General features: G+C 48.7%; 7 protein-coding genes; 4 read left to right on the plus strand and 3 right to left on the minus strand.

The window, feature by feature from the left end:
* Window positions 1–600: 600 nt before the first annotated feature.
* Window positions 601–1,263, minus strand: FFUJ_00631 (uncharacterized protein; the record flags this gene model as incomplete). The annotated part of the gene is made up of 1 exon (XM_023572907.1): window positions 601–1,263. One exon carries the CDS (start codon window positions 1,261–1,263, stop codon window positions 601–603), a length of 663 nt encoding a protein of 220 aa, XP_023424864.1.
* A 440-nt stretch (window positions 1,264–1,703) lies between these two features.
* Window positions 1,704–3,389, minus strand: FFUJ_00630 (uncharacterized protein; the record flags this gene model as incomplete). XM_023572918.1 has 6 exons in its annotated part: window positions 1,704–2,624; window positions 2,680–2,747; window positions 2,799–2,835; window positions 2,885–3,063; window positions 3,114–3,237; window positions 3,291–3,389. 6 exons carry the CDS (start codon window positions 3,387–3,389, stop codon window positions 1,704–1,706), a joined length of 1,428 nt encoding a protein of 475 aa, XP_023424865.1.
* A 1,696-nt stretch (window positions 3,390–5,085) lies between these two features.
* FFUJ_00629 (uncharacterized protein) lies at window positions 5,086–7,536 on the plus strand (the record flags this gene model as incomplete). Its single annotated transcript, XM_023572929.1, has 1 exon — window positions 5,086–7,536. One exon carries the CDS (start codon window positions 5,086–5,088, stop codon window positions 7,534–7,536), a length of 2,451 nt encoding a protein of 816 aa, XP_023424866.1.
* Window positions 7,537–8,465: 929 nt separating this feature from the next.
* Window positions 8,466–10,839, plus strand: FFUJ_00628 (related to C6 transcription factor; the record flags this gene model as incomplete). XM_023572940.1 has 3 exons in its annotated part: window positions 8,466–8,975; window positions 9,029–10,699; window positions 10,750–10,839. The coding sequence occupies 3 exons, from the start codon at window positions 8,466–8,468 to the stop codon at window positions 10,837–10,839; spliced, it is 2,271 nt and encodes a 756-aa protein (XP_023424867.1).
* Window positions 10,840–10,913: 74 nt separating this feature from the next.
* FFUJ_00627 (recQ-like protein) lies at window positions 10,914–12,507 on the minus strand (the record flags this gene model as incomplete). XM_023572951.1 has 3 exons in its annotated part: window positions 10,914–12,106; window positions 12,247–12,365; window positions 12,428–12,507. 3 exons carry the CDS (start codon window positions 12,505–12,507, stop codon window positions 10,914–10,916), a joined length of 1,392 nt encoding a protein of 463 aa, XP_023424868.1.
* A 2,861-nt stretch (window positions 12,508–15,368) lies between these two features.
* Window positions 15,369–18,364, plus strand: FFUJ_00626 (related to adenylate cyclases; the record flags this gene model as incomplete). XM_023572962.1 has 2 exons in its annotated part: window positions 15,369–15,935; window positions 15,983–18,364. The coding sequence occupies 2 exons, from the start codon at window positions 15,369–15,371 to the stop codon at window positions 18,362–18,364; spliced, it is 2,949 nt and encodes a 982-aa protein (XP_023424869.1).
* Window positions 18,365–19,235: 871 nt separating this feature from the next.
* Window positions 19,236–20,057, plus strand: FFUJ_00625 (uncharacterized protein; the record flags this gene model as incomplete). The annotated part of the gene is made up of 1 exon (XM_023572974.1): window positions 19,236–20,057. One exon carries the CDS (start codon window positions 19,236–19,238, stop codon window positions 20,055–20,057), a length of 822 nt encoding a protein of 273 aa, XP_023424870.1.
* Between the last annotated feature and the right edge of the window lie 120 nt (window positions 20,058–20,177).

The raw sequence follows: 20,177 nt of genomic DNA on the forward strand, positions 1-20,177 counted from the left end.
CGTCAACGTGGAGACAGTAGCGTACCTGGGCTTACCTTGCGGTGCATTCCCGCTGGCGATAGATCGACGACTCACGGTGGCGAGCAGACATCTTGAGCGAAAAGTTGAAACCACAGCTGGCTTCCCATGGCTCAGGGGACTGAATCTATTCAATGAACGATGAACGGAAAAGACTGGACTATGAGCCGCTATTAGTTACAATGCATGGCAGTATTCTACAGGGGGGAAACGCCGGAAAATAATAGAAAGAATAGCTAGAAGAGAGGAAGAAACCCAAGCATATGATTGTTGTGCTTATACGTCTTTGAAAATCTTGAGGCGGTCTATCGATTATCCTTAACATCTCTAGTCATCTTCTCTATTTCTAGGTGTATGTAATTATGATCACGGCAATGATGCGTCCTACATCCGTACTACTTGAAATCCCTTCATCTATGGTTCATGCATCACGTCATGATAGTAACCACTCTTGTGCTTGCCAGATCCACCTCAAGTCAAAGGAGTATGAGAGTTCCCAACCAATATTCATCCATACAAAGCCACCGCCCGCGTTCCGACACTTGATAGAGGTGGAATCTCCTCAAATTCGCCGCATCCATATCACTGAGACTTGCCACTCTTATCTTGCTTCCGTGCCACAATCGCATCCACACGCTTGAAGGCAGGGAACCCCTCAAAGAAGCAGTTGCTGAGCCAAAGCCACCACTGTCCAGAGAATCTCTCAACGCTGTGCCTCTGAAGCTTCCTGTCGAAGAAGAAGCATTCAACAAGATGAATACCGATGACGGGCCAAAAGATGGCGTTGACAAGCCAGCGGTAGAAGGTCGCACCTCCAGGGAACCCTTCGTTCAATAACTCCCAGATGCGAGTGCCAGGCTGTACCCACGGCAGTGTCCCGGCGCAGAAGAAGTAGAAGAGAACTGATCCTGTAACAAAAATCCCGAAACCCTCTGGGGGTGTGTAGGCTGTGATAATGACGTCGCTAAGACCCAGTCCTTCACGGGCTGTGTTGGCCATCTCGATGATGCGGTCTTTGACCTCGGCCCAGCTGGAGATTGGAGGCGAGAAAGGGACGAAGTGGTCTTTTCCATCTTTTGACTTGATAGTCATGCCGTTGAGATCAATATCCTTGAGTGCTGGTGAGGATGCAGCTGAGGCAGAGAGATGGGCATAATGACGGAGATAATAGGAGATTTCTCTGGTGTGATCCTTGTTCATGTGCGACACGATGCGGTTCTTGCGGGCATCATCGGCGGAGGTCATTTTGCTTTATTTTTGTCGAATTCAGATATTATGAATTCTTTATTGGGCCACTGTGATCTTCGTTTAGATGCAGCTTCGTTGAGTGTTGGAGGCAGATGAGAGCGTGGAGTCGGAATTGGTGGGTGAAGTTGAAAGTGGAGCCCAACTATTTGCCAAAAGTCGGCTCCCGAGGCCATAAAGAGACAAGGATACCTAGTTACATGTGAAGCAATTGAAAAAAACAGAAAGTCAATAGAGAAGAGTATGATCGTCGAATAATCCAGGTATCTAACAACAAAATCGAACTTTCTATGTGCCATAATTGGCTGTCAATGCGTAAGTTACATCTTCTCTGCTGTAAGATTTTACTATTTATTCATAAGTACGAAACCGCTATCTGGTCGAAATCTGTCTGATGAAGAATTACTATTTCATTATTGATTTTTTATGTTCATTAATCGTTAAGTAGCCTCTACATTCTCTCTTGCTGATCCCTTCTCCGCGTCCCATCCACTGTCGTGCACATGCCTAATCGTCCGCGATCGGACCTGGATACCAATCATGCCCGTCAATTGGGAGATCATAGAAAACCTCTGGCCTCCTTGGATCTCTGTCCTGACGTTTCCATAAGTTTTGTCTCCCAGGTGTAAGTTCGACTCGACTAGTTTCTTTGGACGTCCCCTTGACAAGATCCCGAACAACCCCCTCTGACATAAACTCGGCCTCGGCATCTTCGTATCGGTTGACGATGTTTCCGGCATACTAGCCTCTTCTATTATCTGCGGCAGGCGGTTGGTCTCTTCCACGTCCCTCGGAGGCACTGGATCTGTAAAGGATTGCCATATAGGCAGGCATGCCCATATAATCAAGATCGAAATTTCGACGTCCATCCAAACGATTCGTTCGTGATATTTCCAAATTGGCTGCATCATCTTGAAGAAATTGATCAAAAGGTGCAGTCGAAAACAGGACACAGCCAGACCGAATGCTCCCAACGCCATTGCGGTGGCGCTTTGTAGCCAAGATGTTGTGTTACTTGCAACTCGGCTGAAGATCAGGTGAGAAAGCATAACAAGGAGCACCAGGTTTAGGAATATGTCTATCGAGGAAGCGGCGTATGCAAGTGAGTCCTGAGCCAAGCAACCTCCTGTTTCCTCATCTCTTCCACTTGGTTCCCAACCTTCCCAGGCGAATGCAATGGGTGAACATCGAAATACTCTCAATAGGGCTAAAGCAATTGAAGAGAGGATGGTGAGTACAAGGGTCGCGGCTGTGGCCACTATGTATCTGCCAGAAAACGATGAGCGTAGGCATACGAGAAGAATCGCGACTCTAAGGAGACACGAGCAGGCAAGCTCAAATATGTCGGCCATGAAGACAAGCTAGGCAGTTCAATGTTAACATTCTGAGACTCAATCCTACACTTTGCAGACAAACCTTTAATCCGTCTGTAATGTATTCCGGAACCGCATTCCATAAGATTGTATCTCCTGCCACAGAGTGGGCTAAGGAGTCTGGTAAGCATGAGTCCATATTCATTCAGCGATCCGACTTACCAAAGTGAATTAGAGTTGCAAAGACAGTGAACAACAACTAAAAGCAGGTTAGGTCTGATGATCTATGGTACGAGATACCAACTTACTCCACAAACTACCATTACATAGTCATCCAGAGAAAGACTCTCATATGTAATCCAGCTTGAATACAGCCTAAGCCAAGGAGAGATCCATGCTGGTATCTCTGCAACTAACAGAACATAGTGATTATTCCGATTGTCTTTTTGCTTGCTGTCACAGGCATTGGCATAGATCTTTGCAATATCTAGAGCTTGTTAGCTCTATCCCATTTGTACTTCAGAATAATTGGCGCACCGAATCTTTCGAAATCGCGGCATTTGTCTGCGAAGCAGTTATCTAGCTCCTGCTTGACATTTCCGTCGTTGCACATATCAATGGCTTCGAAATCCGAGTTGTCATATTTTTCAAGGCATGAGCTCTTCAAGACATTGTCAGTACAAGCACAAAACCGCATACAAACCTCAGACTCACGGTACAACGGGGCAGACTCTTGAAGAGTTCAGGTCTGTCAGCGCCGAACGCTCCAGCAGCGAGTGCTAGCGAGCAGATCGCCCAAGATGTGAGCTTCATACCCGTCCAGTAGCATTAGGGCTGCTGATGTTGAAGAAGTGAACCCAACAGGGGAATGACAGGATGCTCAAATATTGCAAGACATGGGTGACCTCAACTATCATATATATATAACCCCCAGATCTACGTAGGCAAGGGGCTTCATCCGAGTTGGGTGGGCATGAAGACCGCATCGAGCTGTAACAAGACTTGTTACTAGCCCTGTACGTTCTTACATCCCGGTTTTGATATGAAGCCCCTGTGCATATAACATGGATAAGGTACGTCGAGCATTGAGGATCGTCTCAAAATAGCGGAAATGATCTTACACGGGCCGCTGGGAGGATTAGCTGCAATGCTATTTACATCGGTTCCTCGATCTGTGACTTTATCGAGATTTAATTCGGATATTCCGGTCTGATTGTTGAGCTCACCTCCTCGCTCCCGTAAGCAAGTGAAACTCGTGGTAAATGCATTGACACCTCTTCACCCCTTGTCCTAACGGACTAATGCACGACATAGCAAACACGCGGCTTCAACAAGCCTCGATACATAGCATACCAGTAACTCTTAAATCAACCAACGGTTTTAAAGCCTCTTTTAACATCGTGCAGCGCCGTTTGGAAGCTTTGGCGAAGCAAATTGGAGCAAAAACTGGGGTAGCGTTGTACCGCAATTGCTGTGTGCTTCAGGTGAAACGACAGCTCCAAAATAGTGCAGTATAGACTGTGTGATCCTCTATGACCAGAACGATAGGTGAGTATTCTAGACACTGCAGTGTTGCAAATATGGTTTCGTCAAGACTTTTCTGAAAAAGACTTCGGTTTGGGTGTGACAACCTAAACTTTTGCCAACTGCTACGCCAAGAGTATGTCCTTCAATCCGAATTGTCAAGGTCTTTCCAGAACGAAAGTGGCCTTCTGTTGACCGCCATATGCGAGTCAGTCTTCAGTTTCAGGTTGGAGGGCCAATTCACCCCGCGTTAGTTAGGTGATTAGTCGTTAGTTAGCATTGGATCCAATGTGAATGCCCTTTCGTTGAAGAGGTCCCTGCATCTGCACTCCGCTTATTAATGATTGAGTCTTGAGTGCTCACGTAGACGTTTCAGTCATTCGATTTCTACCAATCTCAACTGTGAGTCTTCCTTATATCGAACCTCTATTCCGATGTTTAAAGGATTCAATTGTTGTCCCGCCATTTTCTCGTGATATTCTTTGACAATCTGCTCATTCTTGCGGGAAGGAAATAGCTTTGGTAAGTCAAAGATGGATGAGAATAGGTCGGCCTGCGTCATCTCAAGTTATAAATCAATATGATAGTAGTTACATTCATCTTGATGCAGAGGTGACCCTTCGGAACTCCGAGGAGCTTGAACGAGATAGGCAATACGTACAGATTGAAAGGATCAAATACTGAGGCGCGTAATTGTCTTTTGCATCAATTAGCTGTCCAGCTTGTCTCTCAGTTTCCTGACTGGTCATGGTAGTATTAGATAGACGGTCACCTGACCTCACAAACGACACCCGCAAGACCCATGCTCTTTCGTATCTCCGCTCGGCACAAGCAAAAACTCTTCTACCAATATTATCTGATCAGATTGATAAAGGTGTTTTTTCTCACTTGCTGGTGGAGCGATTCCTCCTCCTCCTCCTTCGTAACTCCGAACCGCATCCGCATCGGCATTCGCACGACACTGGATAAGCTCCGGTCATCGATTATGGCTTCCTCAGACCGAAGTGAGACCCCGGACTCGGACGGTGACCGAAAGCCTGGGTCCCGAGATGACTCGGGCCAGCCGCCCGCCCGCAAACGGCAGCGTGTCCGCCTCAGTTGTCTGGAGTGCCGACGCCGAAAGCTGTCGTGTGACCGAGGTTTCCCGTGCGAGCGTTGCATCAAGAGCGGCACTCCCGACCGTTGCAGTTATGAGTCTCGTAACGGCGAGGTCGTGAATGCTTCCTCGGGAGTTCCGCCGCCGTTCGCCCAGCTAGACTCTCGCCGCTTTGTTGATCCCGCAACGGGGTTGTCCCCACGAGATCCCGAATTCGTACGCCAAGATCACGATCGAATTCGCCGATTGGAGCTTGAGCTAGTTCAGCTTAAGAATCAAATCTCTCGGTCTGGTGTGTCTTTCGATGGGAGCACCCTGGCTGGCACGACGACCTCCCCCCAGACGAAAGATGATGCCAATGGGAATGCGAATGTCGAAGACCCCTCCGTCCGCGAAGTCCACGAGTCCATCGAAGCCACTAACATGTCGGGTGAGAAAGGAGAGCTTCGTTTCTTTCGTGGCAGGGGCTTTCGCACGCGATACTTTGGTCCACACAATGCCAGTATGGCCTTTGTTGAACTTACAGGTCTGTGCCCTTTCATGAAGGAGACGGCCGATGAGTGGCTTCGCCCAGTCATTCTCCATGACCGTAAAGATCGAAAGAGACGGCGCGAGGACCGTGAGAAGATATTTGAGGACTCGGATCCAGAACTAGAAGCTTTACTGCCAACTAAGGAGGAGTCCGATGCACTTATCGATGTTTACCTCGACCAGTTCGAGCAGGTGCACCGCATTGTTCACATTCCTACGTTCAAGAAGGAATACGACGAGTATTGGGCACCCGGGTCTACCAAACGTTATGCCGCTTTCACGGCCCTTATCCTCGCAATGATGGCCGTTGCAAGCTGCGTTCATACTCACGAAAGCCTCAAGTTCATCGGCATGATGTCGAATGCTCGTCACTGGGCAGAACGATGGATCAAGGCATGTGATGAGTGGTCAACAAAACAAAGCCAGAAGCATCGACGCTTGATTCACTATCAAGTAGCATGCCTTTTGTATCTTGGGAAGCGAGTCAACACTATCAAGAAGAAGCGTTTCTGGACAGGCTCTGGTGCGCTCATCCAGGACGGAATCGCTGTCGGCTTACATCGTGAGCCAAGCCACATGGCAGCAAAGATCACTGTTTTTCACCAGGAGATGCGTCGACGAATTTGGGCAACAGTTCAAGAATTCGACATGCAGGCCTCCTTTGACCATTGCCTGCCAACTCTGGTTAGCCAACTTCACTACGACACCAACGCCCCTCGCAATTTAGACGATGATGATTTTGATGAGAGTACCACCGTGCTCCCACCATCAAAACCTGTCAAAGAGTATACATTCTCTTCGTTCCAGCATCTAGCTCGCCAGAGCCTGCCTTTACGTCTGGAGCTTAGCCGTCTTCTTACTGGTCCATCGTCTGAAATAGACTATGACCAAGTAATTCGATACACCAACGATTTGACACAGGAGATTGATGCTCTCCCGTCATGGGATATGAATCTGGAAAATGTGAAGGGAAAGAAGAACCCTTTGATCGCATACACGTTGTTGCATGTTCAGTTAAGGCAGTACATTATCCCCTTGCATCAGCCATATCTCAAACTTCGGAAGCAAAACTCAAAGTACCAGTACTCCGAGATCATATACTACAATGCCGCTCGAGACATTGTCTTGTTACACGACAAACTGTACGAACAAGGCGTTCGGAGTCTGAACTTTCTCAGAGAAGATGCGCTGACCACAGCCATCAACCTCTGTAGCGTCACAATGTTGCAGCCCAGAGGTTCCACCAACATGATTATGATAAACTCGCACCACACACTCAAGTTGATTGAGAAGTGCATTGCGATGAAGGAGGATCGTCTATTACGATGTGGCAACAATGAGCCATGGGGATATTCTATCATGTGTGCGGCGCTGGGGTTGCTTGAAGCCCACCTGGGAACCAAGGAGCCTGAAGTCGCCAAGTCGACATCAGCAGAACGCTTTGTCAACTTGCACTACCGTCTCCTTGCTAACCAGGAGCCCCCAGTTTCTGGGGAGCACCTCGCAGCTGCCATGAACGGCGTGCCGCAGGGCAATATGGGACCGGGGCCCACGCCTAATATACCGCTGCATGACCGGCCAAAGGTAATGAAGCTTGACTTCCATGGCAGGGCGTTTCCTAATATTGGTATCCAGTCGGTGACACCGTTCTCGTTTACGCCGACAATGCCTACGGCTCCGATCGACCCAAGTCAGGCCCCTTGGATGATGGGAGGCGATCCCACTCAACCCTTCAACCTGGATCCGAGTCTGGAGTTGTTGGGTATAAATCTCAACGAGATCTGGGGCGAGTCCTGGGAATTGGGCTGAACAGAAAGAAAGTCCATGTTGGCTGAAGCGTAATAATAATAACTGGCGTGGATTCTTGGGCCTCGCAAGCCACGGACTGGGGGAAAATATTGGGCTAGCAGCTATTTGCTTCTCGAATTGTCTCATCTTTTAAGATACCAGGTCTCCTTCTATGTCACGACAACACAAGCGCTCATGAACAGGTCTCGGCGTCACGTTGTCTGCCATTTTTTGTGCCTTGAAGCAAGCTCCTCTCATTATATCTATCTTGTGGGTTTGAATACTGAAATCCTCATGACTGACGAAACTGCCCTCAGAATAATGTGCTAATGAAATGCAATATCACTTACGTGCCGAATTTTAGGGAAGAGATACTTGCTGAGCCCTCGCAGATTTCACGGGTTTCAACATTCGATCTTCTTCAATATTGATTCATACTACTTTTTTTGGAAGGGAAAAAGTATGAGATATATTTATGGACCATATATTTTCAGGTGAACACTTTTGCCAAGTGATGGGTAAATAAATTGCTTGTTGTGTTGTTCATGTTGTTCGGGTCTCCTGGTGATTAGCTAGAATATCAAAGTATTGTTCTTTGGGCATGATGCAAGGGAAACCCATCGAAAGCAGGCCGACGATGTTATATCCAATAAAATTTAAGCACATATCCTACAAGGATGATAAAAAACCAATAACTTTTTGAATGCGAGCCCACGAACCTCACTGAATATAAAAAATATCAGCCATCCTTCAGGGTAAGCACTTCAATAAGTCCGAACTTTAGTGCCGGGCATAAAATTTCGGCAACTAAACTTACCCAGTCGATTTTTTCGGCCCTAAGAAACCTCGGGGATAGTGTTCGGCACTTGATGGTCCTCGCTCATATACAAAGACATTACATACATGTCCGCTATCACTATCGCATAACCCGACATCGAATATCGACCGCGATGCCGCAAAGGGAATCCTCGGATGTATCTTCTGCTGGAAGTCCCCCAGCTCCCAAACGCCGCCGAAGGCGACCCGCTCGGTCTTGTGAGCAATGCCGGCGCCGCAAGATTCGCTGCAGTCTGGGCCAACCTTGCAACGGCTGTGTTCGGGCTCGGGCACCGATGCAATGTTCTTACCGTGACGGGAGCCCTGTTGTAGTGACTCGGGGTTCTGAAGTCTTCTCCTCGGTGCCGGCTGAACGGACTGAAAGCCAGGGACCCGATACATCAACACAGCGAAGTCGAGAAGCACATCACCGCAGCCCAGTAAACCGACCACCACAACCTGAAAACAGTGATAGGACTGTGTCAAATTCACATAGCTATCTTCCAAGAACTATTCCAGCCCCTCAAACACCCATCCCAGCCCAGTCATCAACCTCAATCCCTCCCTTTACACCCAGGTTGCGTCATGTACCTGAAAAGACGAAGCTATTTGGCCAAACACATTGGCTTCACACTGCAGAGAAGGTAAATCTCAAATATTTCTACTCGGGCTCTGGTACTGATCTTCACCGACTTAGTTTCCTGTTTCAGGTAATTTCCATCCTGTCGAGATTGAACCATCATGGGAGGATGCCAAATCCGACTTCTACGACGCCTTGAAAGAAGCTCGCATCCTACGTTTTGGTCTCAAGAAAAAGAACTTTCCAACACTAGATCAACCCATAAAGGATCTTCGGGAGACCTTACCGTCCAAGGTGGTTTGCGATGAACTCATTGCTTGTTATCTCCGCACATTCGAACCCCTGTATCGCATCATCCATATCCCCTCCTTTCAGAGAGAGTACGACCGGATGTGGGCAGGCGAGGAAACACAACCTGTGCCATCTATATCTCTCGTTAGACTGACCTTAATACTTGCCCTCGGGACTACGTTTGCCAATTTTGACACGGAGGAAGAGATGAACCAGTTGTGGCGGCTTGCGCAGACATGGGTTCAGAATGCCCAGTGGTGGCTCACAGGTCCAAATGAAAAGACCGCTTACAATCTCGATGGTCTGCAGATATTCTGTCTGCTAATAATCGCCCGTCAATCGACCTTTAATTGTCGTGGAGCAACGTCATGGCTGTCCTCGGGTTCGCTACTGCGCGCCGCCATCACCATGGGCCTTCACCGCGACCCGAAGTTATTTGCTGGCTTAACCCTCTTCCAAAGGGAGTTTCGAGCTCGACTATGGGCCACTGTGCTGGAGTTGGCTGTCCAGTCATGTCTAGATCTTGGCTTGCCACTGCAGCTTTCAGAACAGGACTTCGATGCTTCCATTCCATCTAACTACGATGATTCGGATCTAGAGTCAACTTCTCCAGGGGCACCAAAATCATTGGACAAATTTACAGACTCGTACCTGCAAATAATGCTGGCCAAATCTCTTCCTTTGAGAGTTGAAGTCATAGGCCTACTAAACGACTTTCGACAAGAGAAAACATATGAAAAAGCAATGGCTTTAGGATCACAGCTGCGCACGGCGTGCCGAGATGTCGCCGCCTTCTTCCATTTAACACAACATAACCCGATGAACATGAGAAAGGGATCAAGCATTGAGGCGAATGAATTCCATCGCAAACTTCTCGACATACACCTTCGCCGGTTCGTTATGTTTCTTCACCGCGACTTCATGCTCCAAGCAAGGACTGATCCCCGGTTCTACCTTTCTCGTAAGGTGTGTGTTGAGTCTGCCCTGGTCATTGCTTCTGGAAGTAAGGGCGCCGATTTCAGCTTGCCTATGCAGGTATGGGATGACTTTTCTCGGCTGTCTTTCGTTGGACGTGGCCTTTCTAAGTGTGCATTGAGTTTTGATGCTATGCTCATCTTGGCCCTCGAGATCATTACTGAACTTCAAGACGAGTCGACACCAACACACGAACCTGATATTCTCAGCGAGATGGCAAAGGCTACCCGTGCTCCCATGATCAACACACTCGAAGAGATATATGTGCAACTTCGCTGCATGATCGTACGGGGCAACCTCAGCCTTAAGAGGCTCCTCTTCTCGAATGCTCACCTGGCACATATTCGAGCATTGGAGGCGGGCCGGCCTGTGAAGCCAGCGGTACACGAGGCTGTAACATCGACGCTCCGCGACTGTGTGGCAATGCTCAAAGACATCCAGGCAGTTACAACACCCCATGAATCAGTGATAACTTCGGATAGCTTGAGTAGCGACTTTCTTGGTACAGATATTTTCTCAAATGTGAGTCATGCTTCATGTAGGGAGTAGTTCTTTCTAACAATATGAGCTAGAGTAATCTTATTGAGTGGGACATATCCGACCTTCTCGGCTTCCCAACTGCCAGTAAAGATAGCCAATCTCAGTGGCCAGTTATGGACTAATATCAAAATCGACACATCACATACCGAACTCGTGTAAACTGTCAGGGAATAACACTTGTGAGATGTCATTTTCGTTACTCGTCATAATACCCAACATCATAAGTGCCCTGCATTGCCTGCGTGCTCACCCACTCTTCACTTGCTAAGCCCCTCATAAATCTCATCTCAAGTTCTTGGGGATCCTTGTGCCAATCACAAGCAAAGTCGCATTCTGGTGTGCTGGATTCTCCAAAATATTTGCATATGGAAGCATGTCGGCACTTATCAGTGTCTTCGCAGTATTGAGCCAGGGCCTGCAAACTCTTGAGTCTGGCGATCTGATTCGTCTCAGCTTTGGCATCGGATCTGATCAATCTCGTGACACGCTCCAGGTCTTCTCGGCTGTAGTAAAGAAAGCAATAGCTTGCATTGCCATCTCGACCAGCACGGCCAGCTTCTTGGTAGTAACCTTCGAAAGACTTGGGAATACGCCAGTGGACAACAAAGCGTACGTTATTCTTGTCAATACCCATGCCGAAGGCGGTCGTGGCAACAATGATATCGTACCCCGACTCGTTGTTAATCCACCGGGCGAGTGTTTCTTCCTTGACTTCCTTGGTGAGCTTGGCATGAAAGGGCATGGCCCCAATGCCTTCTGAACGAAGGGAGGCTGCCAGGGTCTCGCATTCATCCCGAGATATAGTGTATATGATCCCAGGAACACTTTCGACTCTTTCGTTGACCTGTTCGAGTTCTGCCTTTCTCTCACTTTGTTTACGACGGTCGTAAACAGCGTTGATCCATCGTAGAAAATCCTGCAGACGGTTATCTTCTTCGTCCTTGGTGTACCGAATTTCAAGATGCAAATTTTGACGTTGAGGGTTCATCAAAAATTCTCTCGTTCTTTCTGGAGTTTGATCGAGTTTCAAAATAGAGAGTACGTCTTGGCGAACCTGCGGGTTTGCCGTAGCCGTAAGACACATTATTGGTACATCTGGGAAAGTGTCTCGAAACCAAGATAGACGTTTGAAGTCTTTTCGAAAGTCATGGCCCCATTCTGACACACAATGAGCTTCGTCGATGGCGATACGTGCAAGCTCCTTTTGCTTGTAGACTAGCTGCAGCCGTTCGCGAAAGCGTGAGCCAGAACATAACTCGGGCGTGACATACAATAGCCTGGTCCTCGGATGCCCGCTCTCAAGATCGCGCTCAATGCGGCGCCGATCATCATAAGGAGTTATGCTGCTGTAAAAGTTGGCTTCGATACCGGAGGCTGTTAGGGCTTCAACTTGGTTGATCTGATGATGTTAGATTTCGTGACAATGGTGGGCCAGCGTTTCTTGCCATTAAACTCAAGAGAGGGGAAACAACTATGGTAACTAAACTTATAATTAGAGGAAGAAAAATGTATAGTGATCGAAAACTTACTGCCTTGGTCGATGACTGCTGGTAGCTGAAAGCAAAGACTCTTGCCAAAGGACGTGGCTGCTTGGACGTAAACATCAAAGCCGTCGAGAGCAGCTTCAATGATTTCACGCTGGTGAGGCCTGGGAAATGTCAACGGATGAAGCAAACAGAAAAAGGAGAAGCGGAGAATTCGTGTGCCTACCTGAAATCTTCCTTGTGAAATTGGCGACGAAGAGTAAAACCAACATCTGTGCATGAACTTGTTCTTTTCAGAGGTGGCATGGCGTCGTTGACGATTTTCGAAGAGAGTGATTGATTGTCACTGTATTATTATTACAGTACTCTAGGACTGCGTGTCGAGCGAATCAATTCATGGTAGATCGAAGCAAGGGTGAACCGCTTTCCCGGCGCTTGCTGATAAAGATTGACCCTTTTTTTACTGTTATCGTTTTAGTCTATCTCAATGCAAGCTCTCTAACTTACAGAGTTACAATCTGCTGGAGCTTGTTTGGTGAGGATCTGTTTCTGCTTTTGGCAGTCAAATCGGCTGTGGTCCACCGGATCAGCACTGTCAACAGCCTTGCAACGTTGTTACTTTTTTGAACGAAGGAAGTGACTGGCAGGGGTTCTAGAGCACCTCATATGAGCCCGAGCAAGATGAACATATGTACGTACTATTGGGTCACAGTTGAAAATACAAGAATTGATATCGGTACCTATAGTTGCGAGAGGTAGGCGCGAAGGTCACGTGGCGTGCTTTTTGTATCGGACAAGGACAGTAAGGTATCACAACACATAATCGTCCATTAGGTAGGTAGGTACCTTGCAACTCAGCGGGCGGCTGCTGGGATAAACTCAATTGCTGCAGTTTCCTGTGAGCACGAACGCTTAGACGGTGGCATGGCGTTGTATCCATATGACGTGAGGAAAAAGGCTTCTGCTTTTCACTGGTTCTTCTCGGGCGCATTCAGTGAATCTGTAATTATTCTGTACCTTGCATTACTCGCTGTTGGCTGGGGCAGGGGCCTCGTCCTCCGAGACAGCACAGCCAGACATCTTCAAAGTCCACCCTCCGACAGAAGCAACCCCTGCCAAGGGATGAAAGAAAACCAAGGGCCTCTGACCTGAAGAACAAAAATACTTAGTCAAGTTTAGTGTATCTTGGTACATCTTTAGGCTAGTTGATTTTGGCGTCATTGCTGTAACGTCTGAAACTTTATTTACCCCCTTGATGCCCTGATAGATGTCCATCAACAACAATGGTGTTGGCTTTGCTGTTTCATAGATTATCAATACTTTACCCCTCGTTTACTAGCAGTGCTTCCTCGTCTTGTTTTGGTTTGTGTCAAATATCACAGTTCCTCCGTCCTGTGTGTAGGCTTCAGGGAGGAAGGGATGCGATCTAGTGCGTCTCTCTTTTGCAACAATTCTGCCATTCTTGACAGACAGAATTCTGGATTCTCGTTGTTATGTATTTGTAAGTAGTGAGAGAAACATGGATTGAAGAGTTCCAGGGATTAAAATCCGGAGTCCTCACACCGAGGTTGGACTCGCTTACTCAAAACTCGTACTGTGTGGCTGGCTCAGCCTGAATAGGGACCTAGGCATGCAATAACGTGCCTGGTATTTAGCGGCGAAGGCGGGAAGAATAAGAAGGGTTTCGGGGGGGGGGGGGGGGGGGGGGGTGAGGTCGCGTCTTTTGAATAACAACAAGTTATATATATCATATACTCTTAACTCGTAGCTTGAGCTAAAGCCCCCCTGACTTTCCGTAATGTAAATTCTTAAAGATTAAATTCAATTGCTCACAAGTCATTCATAAAAGATGATGCAGTACTGTTCCTGATATTTTCTTCAACACGTTAGACTTCAGCCTCCAGACCAGCCGCCCCGCACTGTGTTTCACTTTACGATGGGTCCAACTGTCCGTTGGCGCTGGAGCCCCACGATTGAACCGCCCCGTGAAGTGCTGACCAAAACACTTTCATGGGTTGTTACCCCTATCTGATGCGCTATCCCCTATTCAAGCGTGAGACGAGGGACTGCCAGGGGCGACTGGGAGAAGCTGGTACTCCCGAGAACATACTCCGTACACAATTGAACTGTAACTTACCTCTTAATTAATATGTATCAGCAGCCAGAGCAGACAACTATATTTCTGTGTCCTTAGCCAACATCGACAAAGGTACTTGGCCTTTCAATCTACTACTGTAATTGAGTGGCACGTTTAAGAAGGGACACACAGGCATTCAGTACCTACTACCTACTATAAGGTATCTTAATCGGTACCTATCAAAGTTACAGCGGCGACCCCCATTACATCGGATGCAGCATGTGCCTGAGCACCCTCCATTTATCAAGCTCTCTTCCACTTTTGACCTTCAGTTTGTTTGACTCTGTTTTGAGTTTTTGATATCCAGAACCAGTCCACATTCAAACTGCCAAGGGCTAGGGGAGATACAACGGGGGTCATCCCGGTTACTAGGTATTTTCACCACCCTTCCCCTGCTTTGCTTTGCTTTGCCTTGCCTTGCCTTCCATCCTCCTGCCATGGTGTTGCAAAACTTACTTACCAAAGACGGAATCTCAGCCCGACCTCATCGCCTCCCGAGTCTGCATCAGCTCATTACGGCCCTTCCCGCAGCATTCCTCTTCTTCAACCCTTCTCTCCAAGTCCTGTCTTTGGAGGATCTCCATCCAACGGGTTCTCGCTGATCGCTGCCATCGGCAATTCATCATTTGAGTCTCGACAACGTAGTGCACTCGACTTAAATTCCAACACTTATTATCTCGATTCAAACAGGCCCCAAACCTGCAGCGCGCTGCCATTTTGGCTCCGATCGAATATATAAACATGACCTTATCGATCTCGTCGTCAATACTGCCTTGATTGGCCTAAACGCTAGAGATACCGATCGCAAGCTTGACTCTCACTGAGACAGACTGGCCTCGGTTTGCGCCCAAGCTTCGATCAAAAGATAAACGCAGATACGGCAACAGAAGTCTTCTGAAACCGTTCATCCTTCAAGCCTCGACATATCGTCATAAAATTCCAACGGTTCCCCCCTCGGTCGATTTCTCCACCAGTGCGCCTCCCCACGTTTCTTACTTGAGCCGCGCATTCCTCATATTGACCGTCCGCCATGGAACGGCCAGATCGACTCGCCGGCTCGTCCGTCGGTTCTGCATCGCAGGCTTCAGTCCCAAGAAGCTTACCCGAAAACCACATATCTGGACGTCGTCCAGTCCCAAACTCAGCAGCCACGTCTAACGGACCGCCACCACCTCCTCCTATTCCTACCCTGCGAAGCGTTCCCTCCAGTTCCTCTCTTTCTGCCGCGGGCATGTCGGCAGCTCAGGTTATTAGTCTCGCGCGTGAGGCAATGCAAAATGCCATCGAAAGCGAGAGCCAAGCCGCCGAGGCAGGCGCCGTCAGCACAGGGCTCAGAACCGGTGTCACAATTGACCTCAGTCGCAAAGGGATCCAAAAACTACCAGATGAAGTTGTGGATATTGTCAAGGGTGATCTGGAGCGGTCCGTTCCTATGGGATCATCTTCAGCAACGCGGTCGGATACTGATACCTATACGGTCTCCAGACTAGCACTGTCTCATAACCAACTGACAACATTGCCGGCTCGCTTTTCTGAATGCACATCATTGCGATATCTCAACATCCGGGGCAATCAGATCAAGGAGTTTCCTATGCCTGTATGTCTCCCCCTTAGCGTCGAAATGTTTCCTAACAGCCTGGCTAGTTGTGTGATTTGAAATCATTGGAGATCCTTGACCTTGGCCGAAATCAACTTCGAAGTCTTCCTACAGATATTGTGAGACTCTCTTCATTGAAAGTTTTGTCTATTCCAAAGAACCAAATACGGGAGTTGCCACTATGTATTGCCGATATGGGCTCCTTGCAAGTGATCAAGTTTGAGGGCAATCCCATCAACTTTCCGCCGCGTGATGCAATACAAGTGCAAGCCGCAAGTCCCCCGCATGAAGGTATTCAGAAAGACAACGAAGTTACGGAAGTGGCGGTAACACTACAAATCAAGCGCTTTCTTAAACAGCATGCTGTCAACGGGCGATCCGAATCTGATGATACAGGCGACGATTCTAGCGAGGGCGCGGAAACCCCTCGCTTCCCATTGAAAAGGGTTGCAAGTGGGAGATTTCCTGTCAAAGTGAGTGGTGCCGATTTGCCTGATATTCGCTCTCCCAATCTCGGATCACGGGCGCCTCCGATACCATCGAGATCACACTATCGTGGACTTTCCCAACAAAACAGCGCTTTTCGGCGACCCGGTGTCATGCCATTGACGATTGGCAATGTCAATGAACGTGTTCGTAGCAACTCAGAAAGCCTTTTGAGGGCGGAACGGTCAGAGAGCCGCAACAGGCGCATGGGAATTGTCTCGAGAAAACCCTCTGACCTTGGTACACTCGATGAGATGCAAGTGAACAATCGATTCAGTCATTATCGTGGCCTGAGTCATGGGTCTGCCATGCAAGGTAACCAAGCAACGACGAAGAGCCCTGCGACACCAACGGAACCATACTTGGCACGTCCCATCTACGTGAGACGTCTTTCTGTCCTCCCTGAACGGAGGCGAGAATCAAAAGTCTATGATCCAGTCATGGAAGCTGCTAAGGGCATCCTCTACTCGGTCTTTCAGATCCATCCTATGATCCAGATGCTCATGAGCTTGACGAGTGATGGGTCTGCTAAGCGCTCTAGCCTTGAGATCGTGTTCTACAACACCAACTCCCATGTTGAGGAATTGGAGCAGGAAATCCAGAAACACGAGAACGCCTTGGTCGACCTCGACGACCGCTCCCAAAGAGAGAACGAAAACGTCCATCGAGCCTGTCAAACTCTGGTTAGTGCATATGGCCACGTTTGTACACTTTTAGCCGATAACATCGATACTTTCGTGAACAACGGAGATGCTCGATATATTCGAACACTCTTGATGTTGCTCTACAATAGTATCATGGAACTGCGTGTGACGCTGTCGTCTGTCAGCGCAGAGGATGGGCGTCGGCAAGCAGCCTCCAAGGGAGACCAGATGGGTGAGCGTACTCTCAGGGCGCATGCACGCGAACCTTCCGTTACTCCCACTGTTGGTAGGTCAACAGGAGCCCGCAACCGCAACGGCACTCTGGTACACCATCCGATCAATTTGCGCGTTGCTACAGATGTGCCTGTGCCTACACCCCTTTCTGCGGCTTACCTCAATGGCAATGGTCGAACCGCCACCATTGCATCGGCCACACCGCGATCAGGAGAATCTTTCTCCTCGATAGGCAGCCGCGGGATTTCTTCCGAGTTCACAGAAGAAGATCGGCAGTTTGAGAAAATATTCCTATCCTTGCAAAGGTCGACTGATCTCGTTATGGGGACACTTCCCAGTTTCCAAGCCCAACTGACAGGTGGCTTGAGGAACGCCATGTATCAGAGGACCCCAGAAAGTGTGATTCAGCACTGGAAAGCCTTGATAACCATGTGCGGACATGTTATTCAACAGACGGAGATTCTCAAGAACAGACTGTCACTTATCAAACTTAAGGAGCCTGGAGTTAGAACACAGGCGAGCTTTTGGAGTCTCTGTAACAACTTCAGTCACTCTTGGGCGGATATGATCTATCAGATCAAATATGGACCCAACAGTGTTCCACTGCCTCCCGATACAAGGGCACGATTGCGTCCGATTCAGCAGAGTATTAAGGAAACCAGCAACATCATCTCCAAGTCCCCTTGGCACTATCTTTTCAACCACCCCTCAGGTACGCCGAACGGGCAGATGCACTACCCCCCTCGCGGTATGTCACCAACTCAGGTCCCGATCACTCCGCAGAGTGCTGCTTTGGGACCCGCCATGCAGGCGACAGTTCCCACGACGCCGCAAAGTGGTTCATTCGCAGCGGCATTCCACGGGAATGTCTTTGACCGCGCCGACGCTCTCATGGCCAACCCTGGCATCTCTATGGGGCGTAATGGAGGGTTTGGAAAGGGTCATATGGGATTCAGCTCACTGTCTTCCCTATCTTCTATGTCCTCAGACGAGGGAATACTTCCTTCTCATGGGCCACTTGGACCAGTGCCACTCCGCTTGAACGGAGGCAAAGTTGCCTTTTAGATTATAGTGTCGAGTTCTTGCTTGGATCTCGAAGTCAATACTTGTTGTTCGGTGCAGCCGTTGCTGTTGTTTGCATAAGGCAAAAGGGGGTCATTTGGTTACATCTAGAACTTATTGAGGCTTTTTGAACTGGCGTATTGAGGGAAAAGTTCGCCGGAAGCCATTCCTTTACCGCATAGCCTTGGCGTTTGGGGTTGCAGTTGCATTTATTTGCCCAAAATCAGGCCGGTCGAATTATATTTGCATTTAATGTCATCACGTTGAGAGGATCCGCAGCTTGTGTGTGGGCATAAATGTTAAGCATTGTCTTTTTGGGAGGTGCAAAAGTTGGGAAGAGATGCCCGCCATGATGACCAGCAGAAGGTCTCCGAAGATAAATACATGTAAATGTTGCCGAGGTACTACATATCAGGGACCGAAAAGGATATGGGTCAAAGCAGAGAGATGTTACATTGTACACTATCGTTGGCACATAACGAATCTAATGCTTCTGGTATTCATCTCAGAGATAATGAAACTCCAGTATGATCCAACAGTCACGGCTGGTTACCTACTCAAAATGTATGAGGGACTGTCTAGTTTTTATAAATGCTCGCTTAACTGTTGCAACCAAAGAGATACCTTGCAAGTTCGCCTCGCGTTCTTAAAGATTAGTCTACCTAGGCTATCCTGGTGTCACACCCTGAAAGTCAGATCCCATGATCTTGGCCGTCAGCCGCGATGAGACCAAGTGTAACTACTATGTACCTCGACCCCCACCAACATGCAGTGTAAGTATGGGCAACGTGAAACGGCGAAGCTACATCTCTTATCTCATCTTTAAACCAATTACTGTAAAGTGCATCAATATTCCACTGGCATCTAGCGCACCATGTCAACAGCAGCTGCTTCTTCGACTACTCATCATCAGTCCAGCACTTCAGCTGCGGCCACAGGCTCTTCGGCATCTTCCTCATCCTCATTATCTCCTCGCCCGCCGACGTCTCCTCCTCCCACGATCGCATCTCCTTCAGTTGCCCATGCCCATGCTCACGCACAAATCCCCTCCGCAGCGCAGCAGACTTCGCCGCCGCCTCCGCAACTACAGTCCACGCTCCCATCGGCCGAGACACAGCGCCACGTAGCGGAAGCACGTCGCGCTGTGGTCGCAACGCTGGAGAACATGATGGACTCTGAGCTGCAATGGCGCGCATCTACGTTGCATTCCAACGCTGCGGCGCTGAGCAAGCAGGCGCAGGATGTGCAGCGTGCGACTGAAGGACTGCGTCGCGAAAACGTTAAGCTTGCGCGGGAGGCAGACGCTGCGGCGCGGAGGCTAAAGGAGCTCGGCAACGTGCAGAACTGGGCGGAGGTGCTGGAGCGCGACTTTCTCGTCCTGGAGGAGACTGTCAGACTCGCGAATTCCGATCGTAGCTGTAGCTGCAGCGAATGTGGAAGCTATACTGGGAGTGAGAGTGACGGTGGTGATGAGGACGAGGACGGGGACCAGCGGGCCATGAAGCTTGACGGTGAAGAGAGGGGCAAGGGTGTCGAAGGGCGCAAAACGCTTGATGTTGAGATGGATATCGATACGGAGAGCCATGCGCCGGGCACGTTTTCCGATGCTAGTAGGAGCTTGACAGAGGCAGACTCCAGCGTGGGTAGGGGGGCTAAGGGATCAGATACGGCTTCTATGTCAACGATCTCACGATGAGACGAAAGATCACCGAGCGCGTGATGGATCATGGCCATTCTGAATATATTATAGGACTAGGGAACTGGCATCCACGGTATATGATTTTATGAGAACCATTCGTTGTTGAACATTACTATA

The sequence above is a fragment of the Fusarium fujikuroi genome, chromosome FFUJ_chr01, assembly GCF_900079805.1.
Source record: "Fusarium fujikuroi IMI 58289 draft genome, chromosome FFUJ_chr01".
Classification (NCBI taxonomy): Eukaryota; Fungi; Ascomycota; class Sordariomycetes; order Hypocreales; family Nectriaceae; genus Fusarium; species Fusarium fujikuroi.